This window comes from Trematomus bernacchii, unplaced genomic scaffold, assembly GCF_902827165.1.
Source record: "Trematomus bernacchii unplaced genomic scaffold, fTreBer1.1, whole genome shotgun sequence".
In the NCBI taxonomy this organism is placed as follows: domain Eukaryota; kingdom Metazoa; phylum Chordata; class Actinopteri; order Perciformes; family Nototheniidae; genus Trematomus; species Trematomus bernacchii.
The window spans coordinates 8222992-8239982 of NW_022988098.1; the positions used below are offsets into that span (position 1 = coordinate 8222992).

At 41.1% G+C, this 16991-nt stretch overlaps 1 protein-coding gene across 1 annotated transcript in view; it reads left to right on the forward strand.

Moving 5' to 3' along the window:
• The window catches only part of LOC117475609 (integrin alpha-5-like), a 67692-nt gene that overhangs the window by 38386 nt on the left and 12315 nt on the right, over positions 1 to 16991 (forward strand). The window contains exons 18-20 of the mRNA XM_034121913.1: positions 1805 to 1942; positions 11568 to 11635; positions 15729 to 15879. Coding sequence (XP_033977804.1) covers positions 1805 to 1942; positions 11568 to 11635; positions 15729 to 15879 — 357 coding nt within the window. The remainder of the gene's footprint in view (positions 1 to 1804; positions 1943 to 11567; positions 11636 to 15728; positions 15880 to 16991) is intronic.

A 16991-nucleotide genomic window follows, 5' to 3' on the forward strand; every position in this document is an offset into this window, starting at 1 on the left:
TTCCCGGCCCCATCTAATCAGTGACTGTGTTGCACCTGCAGCCCCAGGTGACTGTAGTTAACCCGCTGGCAGGGTGAAGTCCTTTCCTAATAGACAGGGTTTGAAGTTGCTGTTTGAAGTGATATTTGAGGTGAAACTGGTACAGTACCAATCTTCTCATCACTCAACGGTGACCTGATCAAAGTAAATGCCTGCCAAAAACACTTAGGTCATATGTGTAGACGCTCATTGTAACGACATAATGATCGGAGCACTTTACTCTTTGACGGGATGAGAGATGTTTTGAGTAGAAATGCACCAACATCCCCTCATTTGTCAGACTGTTTATACACCATGTGTTCCTTTAAAGGGGCCACACCATTGTTGTTGTTTAAACAGTATTTAAAAAGGCCCATCCTCTCCTGCTGATGTTCAGGTGTATATCAGTATTTAGTGTCTCTACTTTAAAGAGTTCTCTCCTGATGATGTTCAGGTGTATATCAGTATGTAGTGTCTCTACTTTAAAGAGTCCTCTCCTGCTGATGTTCAGGTGTATATCAGTATGTAGTGTCTCTACTTTAAAGAGTCATCTCCTGCTGATGTTCAGGTGTATATCAGTTTGTAGTGTCTCTACTTTAAAGAGTCCTCTCCTGCTGATGTTCAGGTGTATATCAGTATGTAGTGTCTCTACTTTAAAGAGTCCTCTCCTGCTGATGTCCAGGTGTATATCAGTATGTAGTGTCTCTACTTTAAAGAGTCCTCTCCTGCTGATGTTCAGGTGTATATCAGTAATGTCTCTACTTTAAAGAGTCCTCTCCTGCTGATGTTCAGGTGTATATCAGTATGTAGTGTCTCTACTTTAAAGAGTCCTCTCCTGCTGATGTTCAGGTGTATATCAGTTTGTAGTGTCTCTACTTTAAAGAGTCCTCTCCTGCTGATGTTCAAGTGTATATCAGTATGTAGTGTCTCTACTTTAAAGAGTCCTCTCCTGCTGATGTCCAGGTGTATATCAGTATGTAGTGTCTCTACTTTAAAGAGTCCTCTCCTGCTGATGTTCAGGTGTATATCAGTAATGTCTCTACTTTAAAGAGTCCTCTCCTGCTGATGTTCAGGTGTATATCAGTATGTAGTGTCTCTACTTTAAAGAGTCCTCTCCTGCTGATGTTCAGGTGTATATCAGTATGTAGTGTCTCTACTTTAAAGAGTCCTCTCCTGCTGATGTTCAGGTGTATATCAGTATGTAGTGTTTCTACTTTAAAGAGTCCTCTCCTGCTGATGTTCAGGTGTATATCAGTATGTAGTGTCTCTACTTTAAAGAGTCCTCTCCTGCTGATGTTCAGGTGTATATCAGTATGTAGTGTCTCTACTTTAAAGAGTCCTCTCCTGTTGATGTTCAGGTGTATATTAGTATGTAGTGTCTCTACTTTAAAGAGTCCTCTGAGAGTGTTCCACAGTGATGTCACTATGTTCTGGAAGTAAACAAAAGTAGTCACAAAAACCTACTTACATGTAACACACCACAGGAAAGATAAAACCCCAAAAGCATAATAGGGTTTCTTTAATACTACATATAGGCCAATAGTGACTGTAACATCTGCTTCTGATTTTGTTTAATCCATCAATATTTTTCTTCTAAATGTTTTTAAAGGAGGGTTTCATAATAAAAGTAACTAAAATGTTGGAAATCCCAAAATGATGACACATTTCTAACCATATTTTCCGAAGTTCCTGCCTCTTTTAGATATAAATACACCAGAAAAAGGACTAACTTGGCGATTTTTCACATCAATATCTCACATGGTTGCATCTCTCTCTCTGTGTGCAGGGGGAAGAGGAGTTTCGGGATAAACTCTCTCCCATTTTCATCAGCCTGAACTTCAGTCTGGATCCCGAGGCCCCGGAGGACCAGCATGGCCTCCGACCAATCCTGAATTATGAGACGGAGCAGCGAATAGAGCAGAAGGTATGTATATTAACTCATGATGCAAAGTACCTCGTAAAACCAATGCCACAATGAGGGTCACGCAGTACGTTACGTCATGTATTCAGTGGGCTCCAACATTTTTAAATACATTTCATTAAGGTTTATTTCATGGCATAGTTGAAAGCTTCAGTAATTTTAAAGAGGCCCTATTATGCATTTGGGGTTTCCCCTTTCCTTTAGTGTGTTCTATAGGTTTTTTGTGCATGTAAATAAAACATGAAAACTGACAGATCGTGACACATCCACAAAGTAGCTTTCCCATTCATTGTCTATGAGGCAATTCCATGCTTTACTTAATGGCATAACACCTTTGAGACTTCCTTCTCTAGTTTCTGTATTTGATAGAGAGTAGTTCATGTTCCCAGATATTGAAAAAGGTTTCCCAGGCCATGAAAAATGATATGGAAATTCTAGTTTAGGCATTTGGTTTTTTTTTCCTAGGTTTTTGTGCATGTAAATGGTCTGTACCGGGGCAAAACGCAACATCTTGCAAGAAACAGCGTCTGAGGGCTTCTTAACATTGAATAAACTATGAATGTGTCATATCCACTTAACGGGAAGAAACTCAGCTATCAGACAATATTAACCATTTTTAGCAAAACGAAACATAAGGGTAATAACAAAGGCTCTGAGTTAGCCCTGAGCGAAATAATGCTAACACACTTAGCACAGAACTCACGTTAAAATACCCTTATTACTTATCGTACATTACAAGTATCATCACTGAGCAATCAGAACTCGCGGCTAAATTACAACAAACAACAACAACAACAAAATTAGCTTTACGGGACCACATCGGAAAATAAGTCTTACCGTTGCTGTTTCTGATCAAAAGTTGTGTTCAATGGCATTAAAACGATAAAAACGCTGCTGAAGGTTAATCCATAGGTTAATCCAATGTGTCTGTGTCACTTTGAAATGATTACTGATAATCCATCATTCCATTTTTATGTCAATAACGGAGTTTTCATAGCTGCTATGATAGCTACGAGAGTGTATCGCAGCTTCCTGTTCCAGGGCATTCTGGCTGTGCATCACTCATTCACCAATGGGTAATGTTTAGATGGATTTTAGGGACTTCCCCTCGATTCTATTGGCTCTAACGGTTAAAAAGAGGTGTCAATCATCAAAATGGTCAGATATATGGCAAATCCACCCAAATGACCCCAGAAGTGGTTTCTTTTTTCTAAACCTCTCTAAAAAGGTCACATGTCACTTGTTTTGCATCAATCTTAATACAGGGTACTTATTATATGTTACAGTTTGGATTCCTAAAGCTTTTAGTCCCTGATCCCATCATTCAAGGGTGGTTTTCACTATAAGTAATGTTATTTACATTTTTTTACATATGTTCAATCTGAGTTTACTTTAAAATAAAAAACATCTATATTGATTCTGACTTTTCTACATCCAACTCACAGGTTTATCATTGCTTTGAGAAAAAAGATTATTAATTTAACCCTTTTAGAAGTGAAAATATAGTCAATTGTTCTGGGAATGTCATTTTCGAGCCTGAGGCCTGAAAAACAGGCTCGGGGCTTAAATGGCATATCACAGTAGAGGCACACAATACAAATATGAACCTGAAAATTAGAATAATGGGGCCCCTTTAAACATGATGTGTAACAAATGTATCTAAAAAAATACATCCAGGTTGAGAAATCCAAAATTGAGTGTGTGTCTGTGTAGAGTCATACACTGAATCTATATTCTACATCACCACACTGAGCGTCTGAACCACACAACACTTGTATTTCCGCACGCCTTGCATGTTATGAACTAAGCAGAGAGTCACCACAACGCTCACCAGTGGAGAGAGAGAGCTGAACAGATGGCGTCATGACCTTTCTTTTACAAAACGGTACCAAACTATTTAAAATCGTGAACAAACGGCGCTCACACACACTTTAGCTTCAGCCTCTACACCACAGCACATGTCCCAATGTTTACAGTTTGCATGCAGGGGATTTATTTAAATGGCAAAGGCTGAGGTTACAGGCGGCCATATTAAAACTGACATCAATCGTAAAGGCCCCCTATAGAGCCGAAGCCCACATGGTAAGAGGTTGAGATCAGTAATGGAAAGTATATTTACTTAAGTATTCTACCTTTTGATGTACTGTACTTGAGTATTCCCATAAAACGCTGCTTTAAACTTCTACTCCACTACTTTTCAGAGGCAAATATCATACTTTGTACTTCACCATAGGTACTTTTTACATATAAAAACACATGATATGTTGATATGGTATAATGCAGTACTGTACTACTAATCACAGTATTTCTAGTATCTTAATTTGGTCCACATTGACAAACTAGAACTAGTACTAAAATGCTCTTACATGTATAAAAACATGAACATATAATAAATAATAATAATAAAACAAGACAAATTCAGTACAACAAATACTTCTACTTTTGATTTTTGTAGTACATTTAGCTGATATGTGCAACATGACTACTTTTCCTTTTTGCATTTTAAGTATATTTTGATGCTTATACTTTTGCACTTTTGAAATCAGTACATTAACTTGTAATGGAGTATTTTAACACCATATTTGTTGTACTTTTACTCAAGTAAAGGATTCAAGATTCAAAGGTTTTATTGACATATGCACAAAGCTACAGTAATAATAATAATAATAATACATTTAATTTATATAGCGCTTCTCATCTGCCAAGACAAATCTCGAAGCGCTTCACAACAAAGGACACTGATCAAATTTGAGAGATTAAAAAAAAAAAAAGAAAAAATGGCAGTACTCCAGGTGTACCATGCTCAAAGTTTATTGGAAGGCCTGCCGAAAGAAGAGGGTCTTAAGGCCGGTTTTGAAGACCTCGGTGGAAGGGGCAGATCTCAGCTGATCTGGGAGGGAGTTCCAGAGGCGCGGGGCGAATGAGCAGAAGGCTCGGTCTCCCATTGTTTGGAGACGTGTGCGGGGGATGTAAAGAACAGGAGCGTGGCTGGAGCGGAGAGAGCAGGTAGATGTCTGGGTACGGATGAGGTCACAGAGGTATTTTGGGCTTTGTCCATTCAGGGCTTTGTAAGTCAGGAGCAGAACCTTAAACTGGATCCTGTAGTGGACATAGAGCCAGTGTAGTTGTGCAAGTATGAGGGTTATGTGTGCGGACCTTTTTGCACCGGTGAGAACTCTGGCTGTACTGTTCTGGACAAGTTGCAGGCGGTTGATGGATTTGGCTGGGAGACCGGAGAGGAGTGCATTGCAATAATCTAGTCTTGAGAAGACAAGTGCATGAACCAGTTTTTTGGTGTAGAAATGGCAATGAAATTCTTCTGACCTGAGCTCCTCCAACAATGCAACATGTATAATAAAATACGAAATAAATATCTCAGGAGTCAGGAATCAGGTCTCCATTGTGTTTTCTCTCCTCCATGAAGAGTTGGAAGGTTTATAGAGGAGCGGAGAGGCATGGCTGTGCAGAAACACAGAGGGAGGACTGACAGCTCCGTCTGGGTTTGGGCGGCGCTCCACTCACACACATCTGGTTGTGGTTTGTTTATGTATGTTGCCAGCGGTCTCCTCCACCAGAGACACAGCCTGGAAACGTGCACATGTTTATGTGAGTGATACAAGGTAAAGTGGGTGCGTGAGTGTGCAGTCATGTACTTGTTTTTAACAGAAAACAACCAAGTGTTTTCAGCCTTGAAACCTTAAAGGACACTAAACAATTCACCCCTTGGTGTTCTCCCTTCTTCTTATGTAATTATACTCATTTCCAGGTTCATATCTGTATTTAGTGTCTCTACTGTGACATGTCTCCATGCTTTAATGTTCAAAAAGCTCTTCTCTCATACTGCCTGTGCTGACAATGGAAGAGAAACTTGCTTTTGAGGGAACTTTGGGACCATTTACATGCACAAAAACCTAGGGAAACAATAGGGCTTTTCCATATATTTCCACATGTCCTGGGAAACCTTTTTCAATATTTGTGAACATTAACTACTCTCTATCAAATACAGAAACTAGAGAAGTAAGACCCCATACACGGGAGCGCAAACGCAAACGGACAGAATTCGTTATCAAAAAAGTCTTCCGTTCACACGCATTCGGCTCATTTAACGTGTCCGTTCACACGAGACCACTGGAAACGCTGTAGTATATATGCCGGGCCTGTAAGTGTCGCTGTACTTCTGCCACAAAATACACCAAAAGCAGCGAAGAAGACCCCCGAGCATGGTTGCCATGGTTGCCCTTCTGTTTATGCCCCGCGGTGGATTTAGCAACATGTAGTTCATGTAATTCTCCATGTCCACTTGTTGCTGATGGTTGTGGTAGAGGAGCTGTAGATTTTGCACTAACATCTGTAGCATGGTCGAGCTGTAGATTTTGCACTAACATCTGCAGCATGGTCAGTAGCAGTAGCACTAGCAGTAGCTACTGACAGTAGCTACTGACCATGCTACAGCAGTGAGCAGCAGAGGTGGGGCTATGGCTTCATCATTATCAGGAAATGATCGTATAGGGCGTACACACTGAGCCGTTTGGCCCCCAGAGCGTTCCGGTTGCAGATCTATCCACCGTTGGACGCGTTATCGTTTGCGGGGTCCGTTTCCGCGGTTCCGTTACGGCCTTGTGTGAACGAACGGGCTATACGCGAGAGAAAAGTAGCAGATACAACCTGTTTCGTTCTCGTGTAAACACCGCTAAATCTCAAAGGTGTGATGCCATTAAATATTAACCTCTTAAGCACGGCGGTCCCCCCATTGGACCCCTCCCACCGTTTTTTTTTCGAGATAATGTCTCAGGGCTTCTTAACATTTATCAAACTATTAATGTGTAGCACCAGATTAACGGGAAGAATCTCAGCTAACTGAAGATATGAACCATTTTTACCAAAACAAAACAATTCTAATGCACTGCGGCACACAATTCAAGATAAAAATACCCTTATTACTTATCGTAGCTGCACATACAATATAGCCGATTAAAGCTGAGACTCCACATATTATTTAGGTATAGTATCATCACTGAGCGATCCGAACTTGCGACAGGGGAAGCAAACACAGACATCACAACACGTACCTTTACGGAGCATTTACGGCAGATCGTCTCACCGTAGCTGTCAATTAGGTCAAAAGACGTGTTCAATGGCATTAAAACGAAAAAAGAAAATGCTACAACTGTTGATCCATAGGTTGATAATGTACCTGTGCCTTTGAAAAAATTATTTATAATCCATAATTCCATTTTTTATGTAGAAATCGGAGCGGAAAAGTTAGCTGCTAATGGTAGCCACCAGAGTGTATGCAGCTTCCGGTTTTGGTAACGCGTCACTCTCACTCCTTATTTGTCAACGTTTTGGTGTGTATATAACTTTCCCTCGATTCCATTGGCTCTAGCGGTTATAAAGAGATTTCATTCATCAAAATCGAGCAAGGGGGGCCAGAGATAGGTCAAATCCACCCAAATGACCCCAGAAGTGGGGTTTTTTGGCTAAATCTCTCTAAAAAGGTCAAATTTCACTTGTTTTGCATCAATCTTGATACAGGGTACTTATTATATGTTGTACTTAAGATTCCTAAAACCTTTAGTCTACTAACCCATCATCCAAGGGTAGTTTTCACTATAAGTAAAAAAGAATTTTTGGACGGACACTATAATTTACAGTTTTTTACTATGTAAAATCAGAATTTTCTTTAAAATAAAAAACATCTATTGTAGTGATCACTCATTTACTCATGTACATAATTCACTCATGGAACTACAGGTGGGGGGGTATTGTTTCCGCACAGACATATGTGTTGCTGACAGTATTTATTGTGTGCCCTCCTGGCTTCTTTCTCTTCTTCCTGGGCTGCGACCCGACAACATGTCCGTTTCTGCTGCTCATTAAAGTTCCCATTTGCACCTTCGATGCACCGCCTCCGACTCCTATCTCTCGGCACTACATTGGTGACCCTGACATAAGTCTCGCGAAGGATCCGAGACTGAACCGAACACGGCAAAAAACAGACACTGTTTTTCTCGAAATGCCGGAGATTTTTGGGGACGTCCATGGCTGCCACGTGCACACGGACTGTGGCTCGGTGCGCCCTCCGGAATGGCCGCGGACGACGCTCGCCATTTCCACGGCTTTTCGGCACTGGGGGACAGCAAGCCTTCCATGGAGCCGATACACGACGATGCCTGGTTTATTCGGGACATGCGGCTGCATGTCCGGCTGCGCTCGCTAACGGCTAAGGGACAGCTGGCGACTAGCAGCTAGCGGCTAACGACATCCGACTGTTAGCCCCCTTTTTTTTTTTCTTTTTTTTTTGGTGCCGGAGAGGAGGTTCGATCAAGTCTGGTCGGCCTCGTGTGGACCCTCTCGCTTTTTCGCCCACCTGTTTTTAATCGTGGACAGGACGACCCTTTCGAGTTTTTTTCTGGTGCCTGAGAGGAGGTTCGACCTTGTCTGGTCGGCCTTGTGTGGACCCTCTCGCTTTTTCACCACCTCGACGGCGGCTTCGGACGTAGCCCATGCCTTCTTCGGCCCGTGGGTGGCGCGCTTCTGGACCCCGTCTCGCCTTGACTCTACGGTTTCGGACGTCGCCCATGCCTTCATCGGCCCGTGGGTGGCGCGCTTCGGGACCCTGTCTGGCCTCTTCCTTCGCCTCGGCAGCAGCTTCGGATGTCGCCCACACACGGATATTCACGCCCGTCCCCACGTCGCAACTAAGCGACCCTGCTTTCTGCGGCCCCGCCCTCCTCGGCCCCTGTGGTGCTTCCTCCCGGACGCGAGGATTGTGTCCATGGTTGAATTCTGGGGGGGCTTGTGTAGTGATCACTCATTTACTCATGTACATAATTCACTCATGGAACTACAGGTGGGGGGGTATTGTTTCCGCACGGACATATGTGTTGCTGACAGTATTTATTGTGTGCCCTCCTGGCTTCTTTCTCTTCTTCCTGGGCCGACAACATGTCCGTTTCTGCTGCTCATTAAAGTTCCCATTTGCACCTTCGATGCACCGCCTCCGACTCCTATCTCTCGGCACTACACTATATTGATTCTGACTTTTCTACATCCAACTCACAGGTTTATCATTACTTTGAGAATAAAGATTATTAATTTAACCCTTTTAGAACGGAAGATATGGTCATTTGTTCTGGGAATGTCATTTTCAAGCCTGAGACCTGAAAAACAGGCTCAGGGCTTAAGAGGTTAAGGAATTGCCTAAAAGACGATGAATGGGAAAGCTATTTTGTGGATGTGTCTCGATCTGTCTGTGTTTTTCTGTGTTGTATTCTTCTGTCAATGATGACCCGAGCAGGTAGGACCCAATTGAAGGACAGACAATGGTAGAAAATTGCTTTATGTGAAGGCTCAATACGTAAAACAACAAACAGAACTCCCTTGTGAAAGACTCAAGACTCAGAAAGACTCATAGAGTAACACTAGGCTTCATGCTGTCTCTTGTGTACAAAGATTTGAAAAGACTACATTTCACTTTTTCTATCCCATTACGACGTAATCAGTCGAGAAAATAAAGGATTAAAGAAAGTGAACCACAGCTGAGTGGTGTGGTTTTGCTGCTTGAGTTGTTATTTTAATATTGTGGCAGTGATGTAATGACTGCAGTGCAATGTTAGTCATTACTGGGTGTGGTCGTAGAGCAACAGGCCAACGTCTAACCACACCTAAAGTTAACATGATGCTGCGTAAGATTTTAATAATGTCTAATCCCATTAATGCTCCTCCACTTATAGCAATGTAATGTGTTTTATGTTCTGTCATTGCCTCTCTATATTAATGACACCCAGCCCATTGACCAATGTCCTCTGAATTGGACATTTTGTCTCACATGCATCTCCTTTTACTCTTTTGAGCTATCAATCCCTGCTGCATTGTATAGAGACATCCTGGGCTCCTGAGTCTGCCTTTTCTGCCCAGGATTCAATATGCACACACACTAGGTTTGAAGCTTTACCAGAGAGAAATGTGGACTTAATATGAATACAACCATCTTTCAACGAATCCTGTTATTTCTCCACATGAAAGTAGTTCAGTGTAGAATCTAGTTTTTCTGTCAGAAGTGTCCTATTTGACAATAATTCTTCTCATAAGGTGTTTGGGAGATTTGATAGATGTAATCGACGCCCCTAAAATTGTCTTAAGCTTGTTGCAGGCGACATGTTTTACTTAGTATGTGGGCGAGTTCGATTTATAGAAATGTCATCAAGTCATGCTTTTGTAAATAACCAACAAAAACACAACACAAATGGTGTCCTTAGTTGGGGGAGGCCAATTCTCTTAAATCACTTGTATGTGCAGATAAAGGGCAAACTTGTTTATACCCGTGGTTTTTGAATGAGGTCCAATGTTTTCTTTAAAGCGACTGAAGTGATTGTTCATATTTTAGTATTAGCTTTGTTTATATCATTATTGTTTATCATTTTGTGATCAATTATGGGTTGGATTAGTTGGGTCACCTTGTTGGCGACACTCATAGTGAATATAATCCGCTGTTCTCCTGTAAGGTGTCTGGAAGAGAGGGTAAAAGGGTCGCTGTATTTATTGAAGTTTATTATTTGGATGTTTCTGTACAGAAGTTGACAATTTTCCTTAAATATGATATTGTTCAACGTGTTTTTTGGGGACCTTTATTTTCTTTCCTGACATTGCTACAAGCCTTTTACAGGTTTTGTCACGAAATACCATATCATTCCATTGTTTTCATCTTTTCATATCCTCAAAGTTGACCAACAGGACAGTGAATCCCCATGGATCAAACGTATAGGAAGATGAGGAGATGAAAGTGGTTTGAAGAGGAGATAAGTTGGGAGTCATCACTTGATCTGAGAGAGAGTGTGTGCTCGTGTCTGTTTGGTGTTAAATGACCGATAGCCCCGTGAGTCCTGCACTGGATGTGAATCTCCGCTGAGACACTGTTAACTATTGCCAGGCTGATGCTCTGCTCTCTGTTGCATTCTTCGGGAATCTAATGTCTCCCATATGTTGGAGAGATGAGGGCACGGCAACAATGACAATATGAGAGAAATAGTGGAGACAGAGAAGGAGAATAAGCTGAAGCTTCAACACTGGGAAAGACAATGCCGCCAAATCCAATCACATTTATCTTCTGCTGTGGTTTTTAACTCATCTGTCGACGGATTTAAAAAAAATGCAGATTAAGCCCTATATTCTCCGTTTGAAATGTGAGGTTTTCACTCTTTGTGATCGAGGCTTTTTTCCCGCAAAAATGTACTGCTTGTTTAGATGGAATTCATCGTCTCTTTCATTCTCCGAAAACCTTCACCATGTTTTCTCTATTGTCCCTCCCCACATGTAAAGCTCACTTATTACTTTTATCCTTCCAAACATGAAAGGATGCAGCTTCCACACAACCTCCTGGCATCTGGTTGTTGCAAATATTGGTACAGTTTTGTTCATATGTGGAGGAGATGTATAGTCTATATCCTCTCTTATCCTTTCATTAAATCATGAATCTGGTGTGCCGGCTCCTGTAAACATCCACTTCCTCAAAAGCTTCTCCCTCTCCCAATAACCCTGGATATTTCTCTCCATTTCACCCTTCATATCCATGCCTCGTTCATCCCTCGTTCCCCTCCATTTATGTCTGTCCTTCTCTCTCTCTCAGGCCCAGATTCAACTGGATTGTGGAGACGACAACATCTGCGTCCCTGACCTCAAGCTGGCTGTTTATGGGTGAGAGGAAGTCACGGTTCTATTACTTTACCTGATTCAACAAACAAAAACTTAAAACCCTCCAGTCATGCTTTGCGAGGCTGCTTCGATTGTTTTTCCTTCTGCGACTGAAAAGAAAAGCATAACTTTAGAATAATGAGGAAAGCTCTTCTGTTTGCCATTTGAAACACCTCCTCTGAAGTGATGCATTTTATGCTTTTGGTTAGTGTGGAAAGAACGCTAGAAGAGCTGCATGGTTAGCATTAGCAGTCTTGGCTCAATAGACAAAGTAAACACCGGCACTTATTGGAACCACACTCAGTATTATTCCACAGCAAATGGCCCTACGGTTTAAAACAGCCCTATTCTGCTCCTTTTCAGGTTCATAATTGTATTTTGTCTTCTGTGAGATTTTTACACGCTTTAATGTTCAAAAAGCTCTTTATTTTTCTCATACTGCCTGTGCTGCAGCACCTCTTTTCACCCTCTGTCTGAAACCAGAGCCCAGTCTGCTCTGATTGGTTAGCTGGCCGGCTCTGTTGTGATTGGTCAACCGCTTAGAGATGTCCCGCTGCTTAGCCTATCACGTACAATGTGTTGGAGCGCTAGCCAGTAGTAGCGCAAGTGTTACATAGTGATGACACTTTGTTCAGGAGGTAAACAAAGGAGTCTAATGGTGGTGTTTCAGGCAGGGGGGGGGGAGTGTGTGGGAGGTGAAAGTAAGACCAATATTAACTCTCATTATAGCTCTGTTTTTGGTCTCCATCAACTGTCGAGGGAAATATCTGCATCTTTAGCAGCTAAATGCTTCACTATGTGCACATGCTAGTTGCTAACTTTGTGCATGTGCTGTTTGCTGCTGGGGAGGATAGACCACAAGGTTTTTTTCATTTGTTTAATCAAGTTGCCCATCAGGTTACAAGGTCACACTAGTTATCAGTGGTTTTAAAGGGCTCTTAAGTAAATGAGTGCACAATCAAAAACGCAATCTCTGCGCTGTAGCATCACCTCCTCAAAGTCCTTTTTTTTTTAGGACACTCACCAAAGTTAGAAGATAAAGGAAGGCTGGATGTCAATCTTAAAAAGTTGTTAGTTTCTAGATAGAGGTACCCTGTGAAGTGCTATGGATTAGCTTTTAGTTAGCACGTTTGATGTATCATGTGTACACGCATCAGGAGGTATTGGCACATGGGCAACACCATAAACTTTTCTCTAAATGCTTCCATGTTATCCAACGATTCTTATAGCTTCCACAATAAATAAAAGCTTAAAATATATTTAAAAAAGTCATATTTCAAGATGTTTTATTTGGCTTTAAGTGCATTCAAAGTATTTTTATTATAGCCTCAAGGATAGACTACAGACACAGTTGCCTACAGATTATTATTCAAATATCTGTTAATAAAGTTCAGATCAAACATCAAAGAAAACAATATGAATGATATTTCAAAGGGATAAACTTGATTTATTGACTGTAAGACACTGGAAGACAGTTCAAAGCTCATAACATGCTTTCACTGGAGTACAGATTAAGAGGAAGGATTCAAACATGTTTTTTAATCGTGTATCCTTGTTCATGAATGGACGTCGGCCAAATACTTGGCAGTGTCTCGGTCCGTTCACAAAAGAAAACTCAGACTGTCTCCTCCCAGGCTGCTCTGTTATGAGGAGTGTTTTGCATTATATCACCATGTGATTTCTCTTAGCTGCAGAAATGCAATCAAGAGCGAAAGTCTCCCACAAAAAACTCAAATATCTGCATTTGTTATTTGTGCCACGGGACTCGAATGATTCAGCATTTTTCCCTGAATTCACCGACATTCTACGAGACACAGCACTTTCTCTTGTTCTCTAAGAATCTGCAAGATGTTTAACATTCACAGCCCCGGTGTTTAAGTTGTATCTTCTGGATCCAATTATGCTTTTAAGAGATTTGTCCTCCACTGTGACATCTCTCCCAAAGATTGAAACGCCTGATGAAAGCGCTGTTAACATCTCTGAGGATTTCTCTTCTTAGCATCTGCTGAGTGTTGGCGTTAGAGTATCAGTGTTTGCTTCCTCTGCATTCGCTAAACTTGCCCAGGCTTAATTAAGATCATCTGGTGGTTGTCTTACCTAGCGAGGGGTCACTGCGTCCAGACCCTCTGAAGACGGGGGGAGGGGAGGAGGAAACGGAGAGTGAAAGAAGAACCCTGATGCTGACCCTCCGCCAGACTCCCTTTCTCCTCCTCCTGCTCAATAGAAACATGAATTCACTGCCACAAAGTGAAGCTTTTGGGGGAGGGCTGCAGTGTGAGAGTGTCAAGAGGATTTATCACTTCGCTGTTTGCACACAGGCGTCACTGTGAACATGCAGAAGAAGGTGGGGGTCGGTTTCCTGAGACAAATCACAGTGATCAGATTTGGGTCATTTCCCAGGTCAGTCATGGACAGATATGCCCGGAGAACATGGCCTGTGGGGACTTTCTAGAAACAGAGAAGCATTGTCTGGAAAGGAATTCACGTCCCTGCTTTTCATTACGTTTTACAATTGCTTCTCTGGCATTTTGGTCATGCCCTGCACCGAAACACTTCAAATGAACACGGCAGCAAAGGTAGCTCAAACTAAACCAAGCCAGCAAATAAGGGCTTTAAATGGTAGTAATGTGGATGGCGTACGATTAAAAAAAGGCCTTTTCACGACTGAAGAAAAATAATGGCTTTGTAATAGATACTCTTGGGGAATTCAACTTTAGAAAAACACAAGAGTCTACAGCCAAGCACAAATGCAGGCTCTATAAGGCTGTTATTTAGCATGGTGTAGCTTTGAGCTAAATGCTAATGTCAGCATGCTAACATGTCCGTAATCATACTGACGTTTAGCAGGTATTTTTACCATGTTCGCCTTCTTAGCTTAGCATGTTAGCATATACAACCCAGTCTCACGGCATTTCGTGTTATAGTCACGAAATTAATTTAATCTATTGATTCATGTTCACCAACATGATTTTCGCATTTTTTTCGTGTCACACAGAACGATTTTAAATGCAATGTATTTCTATTGGTAGTATGTTTCGTGCCTGCAACACGTCTTTTTGTCCGGTCGGGTCTTGGAAGACCAGAAGCTGTGTGGTTCATAAAAACATGTTCTTACTCAATATCTTACCCTAAGCCTAACCCTATCCCTTTTATTTTAAATTGTATAATGTCTGAGTTTTTTTGCCGTCAGTGAGGAAAAGAAATGGCTCAGAGCCTCAGAATACTGACATCTGTATTTTTTGTCATCTTTTTTTCCTTCTAATTTGTTATTATTTGGTGCAGGCACAAAACATACTACCAATATAAATACATTGCTTCTAAAATCGTTCTGTGTCAGAATACTTAAATCTGTATTTTTTTAAATGTCTTTTTCCTTATAATTTGTTATTATTTACATTGCTTTTAAAATCGTTCTGTGTGACACGAAAAAAATGGCGAAATCGTGTTGGTGAACACGAATCAATAGATTAATTTCGTGACTATAACACGAAATGCCGTGAGACTGTGTTTGCATATAAGTATTATGTACTAAATTGAGTTTTCGTGACGTTTTCAACATTTGATCGCTTATTCTTTGACTTTGTTTACTTTTAAAGGGCAAAGTCAACAAGAGGGAGCATCATCACTCAAGGAAAAGTCAAGGATTGCTAAGGGGTTATAGACATGAATATCTGTACAAAATGTGTGGCGATTCATCTTGTAGATGTTAGTTTTTAAAGAAAAAGACCATCTGAGGACCATGAATGTGTGTGAATGTCTCTGAAGCAACTACTACACAAACGTTCAAACTAAAATGTGCAACTGACGAATTGTTGCTGCAATGGAAAAGGTTGTTATCTTGACTATTTAAACGGTTTCGAAAGGTCTTTTTTCAAGTGAGTTCTCAAATAATGGATATGAAAGAATAAAAAAGACAGAAAGCCATCATGTATTAGGGGTGTTGACAAAGTTCTCGAACTGCTCACTGTTTATTTTCTAGGATTTCTGGTTTTGGAACTCACTTTTCTACGCTGTGTGTTCAGCAATTTTCCAACATGCTGAAAAGGTAATTATTTCATTTTTTGTCAACAACCTTGCTGTGGTTCTCGTCTCTCAGTGACAGAGCTGAGGTCTACCTGGGCGATGAAAACTCCTTGAGTCTGACGTTCAATGCCAGGAACGAAGGAGAGGGAGGGGCGTACGAGGCCGAGCTCTACGTGGTTCTTCCTCCAGAGGCCGACTACAGCGGGATCGCACGCAACAACGTGGTGAGACACACAACGGTCACTTTGACCTTTAAAAGGGTGGTTCAGGTGTTTTGAAGTGGGGTTGCATGAGGTGCTTACAGAGGTGGGAAGTGGTGGAGTACAAATACTTCGTTTCTGTACTTACAGTAACTACATGTTTCTGGTATCAGTACTTTACTCCACTACTTATTTTTCTGACGACTTTTTACTTTGACTTCTTACATTTTGATCCCAAATACCTGTACTTTCTACTTCTTACATTTTGAACCCAAATACCTGTACTTTCTACTTCTTACATTTTCCAAACAGGCTGGTTCCTTTAGTTTGAATGTGTGTTTGGTGGCGTGATCATTATTATTTAGAGTCATTGCGTGCCTATTGATTTGAACACGATCCGTGTATCCATCATTTCCTGGTCTTCTCTAAAGAAGAGGGACCAATGAAAACGTTGTCATGTTGCCGTTGTTCAGCATGGAAACATTCATTAGCTAACAATGACATTATTGTTCTATTAATATAAAGGGAGGTCAGGTACTCTTTAAAACAGATGGTAGTTATGGGTACTTTTTACTTAAGTACATTTCAAAGCCCATACTTCTTTACTTTTACTTGAGTAAAGTAGTTTAGTCAGTACTTCTACTTTCACCAGAGTATTTTTAAACACGAGTATCTGTACTTCTACTTGAGTAAAGGATGTGTGTACTTTTGCCATCTCTGGGTGTTTATCCATAGTCAGTGTGTTAACTATAGTAGATGGCGGTTGGTTGGCACACACCCAGTTTGGAAGAACAGGTACCAGCACAGAATATGCTTTCTTCAAAACCACCAGAGTACTATGACAAAAGACACATTTGACTTCCACAGTAATTTGGTAAATACAAACTAACCAAAGTCACACAATAAGACTAATAACCTAACCAATCGAGGCAAAATAGTGTCATAACCTGGTTTCAATGCAATGACAAAAACCCGGAAGAATACACAATGCATGTTTAAATACAAACGATTCAAATACTGGGTAGATGATTTAGCAAAAAACAAAGATGCTGATTAACAGACATCTCTTTCCAAATGTAAGTCAATGGAAAAATGTATTTCTGGGCCAAAACATAACTTGTAGTACCACTGTATTG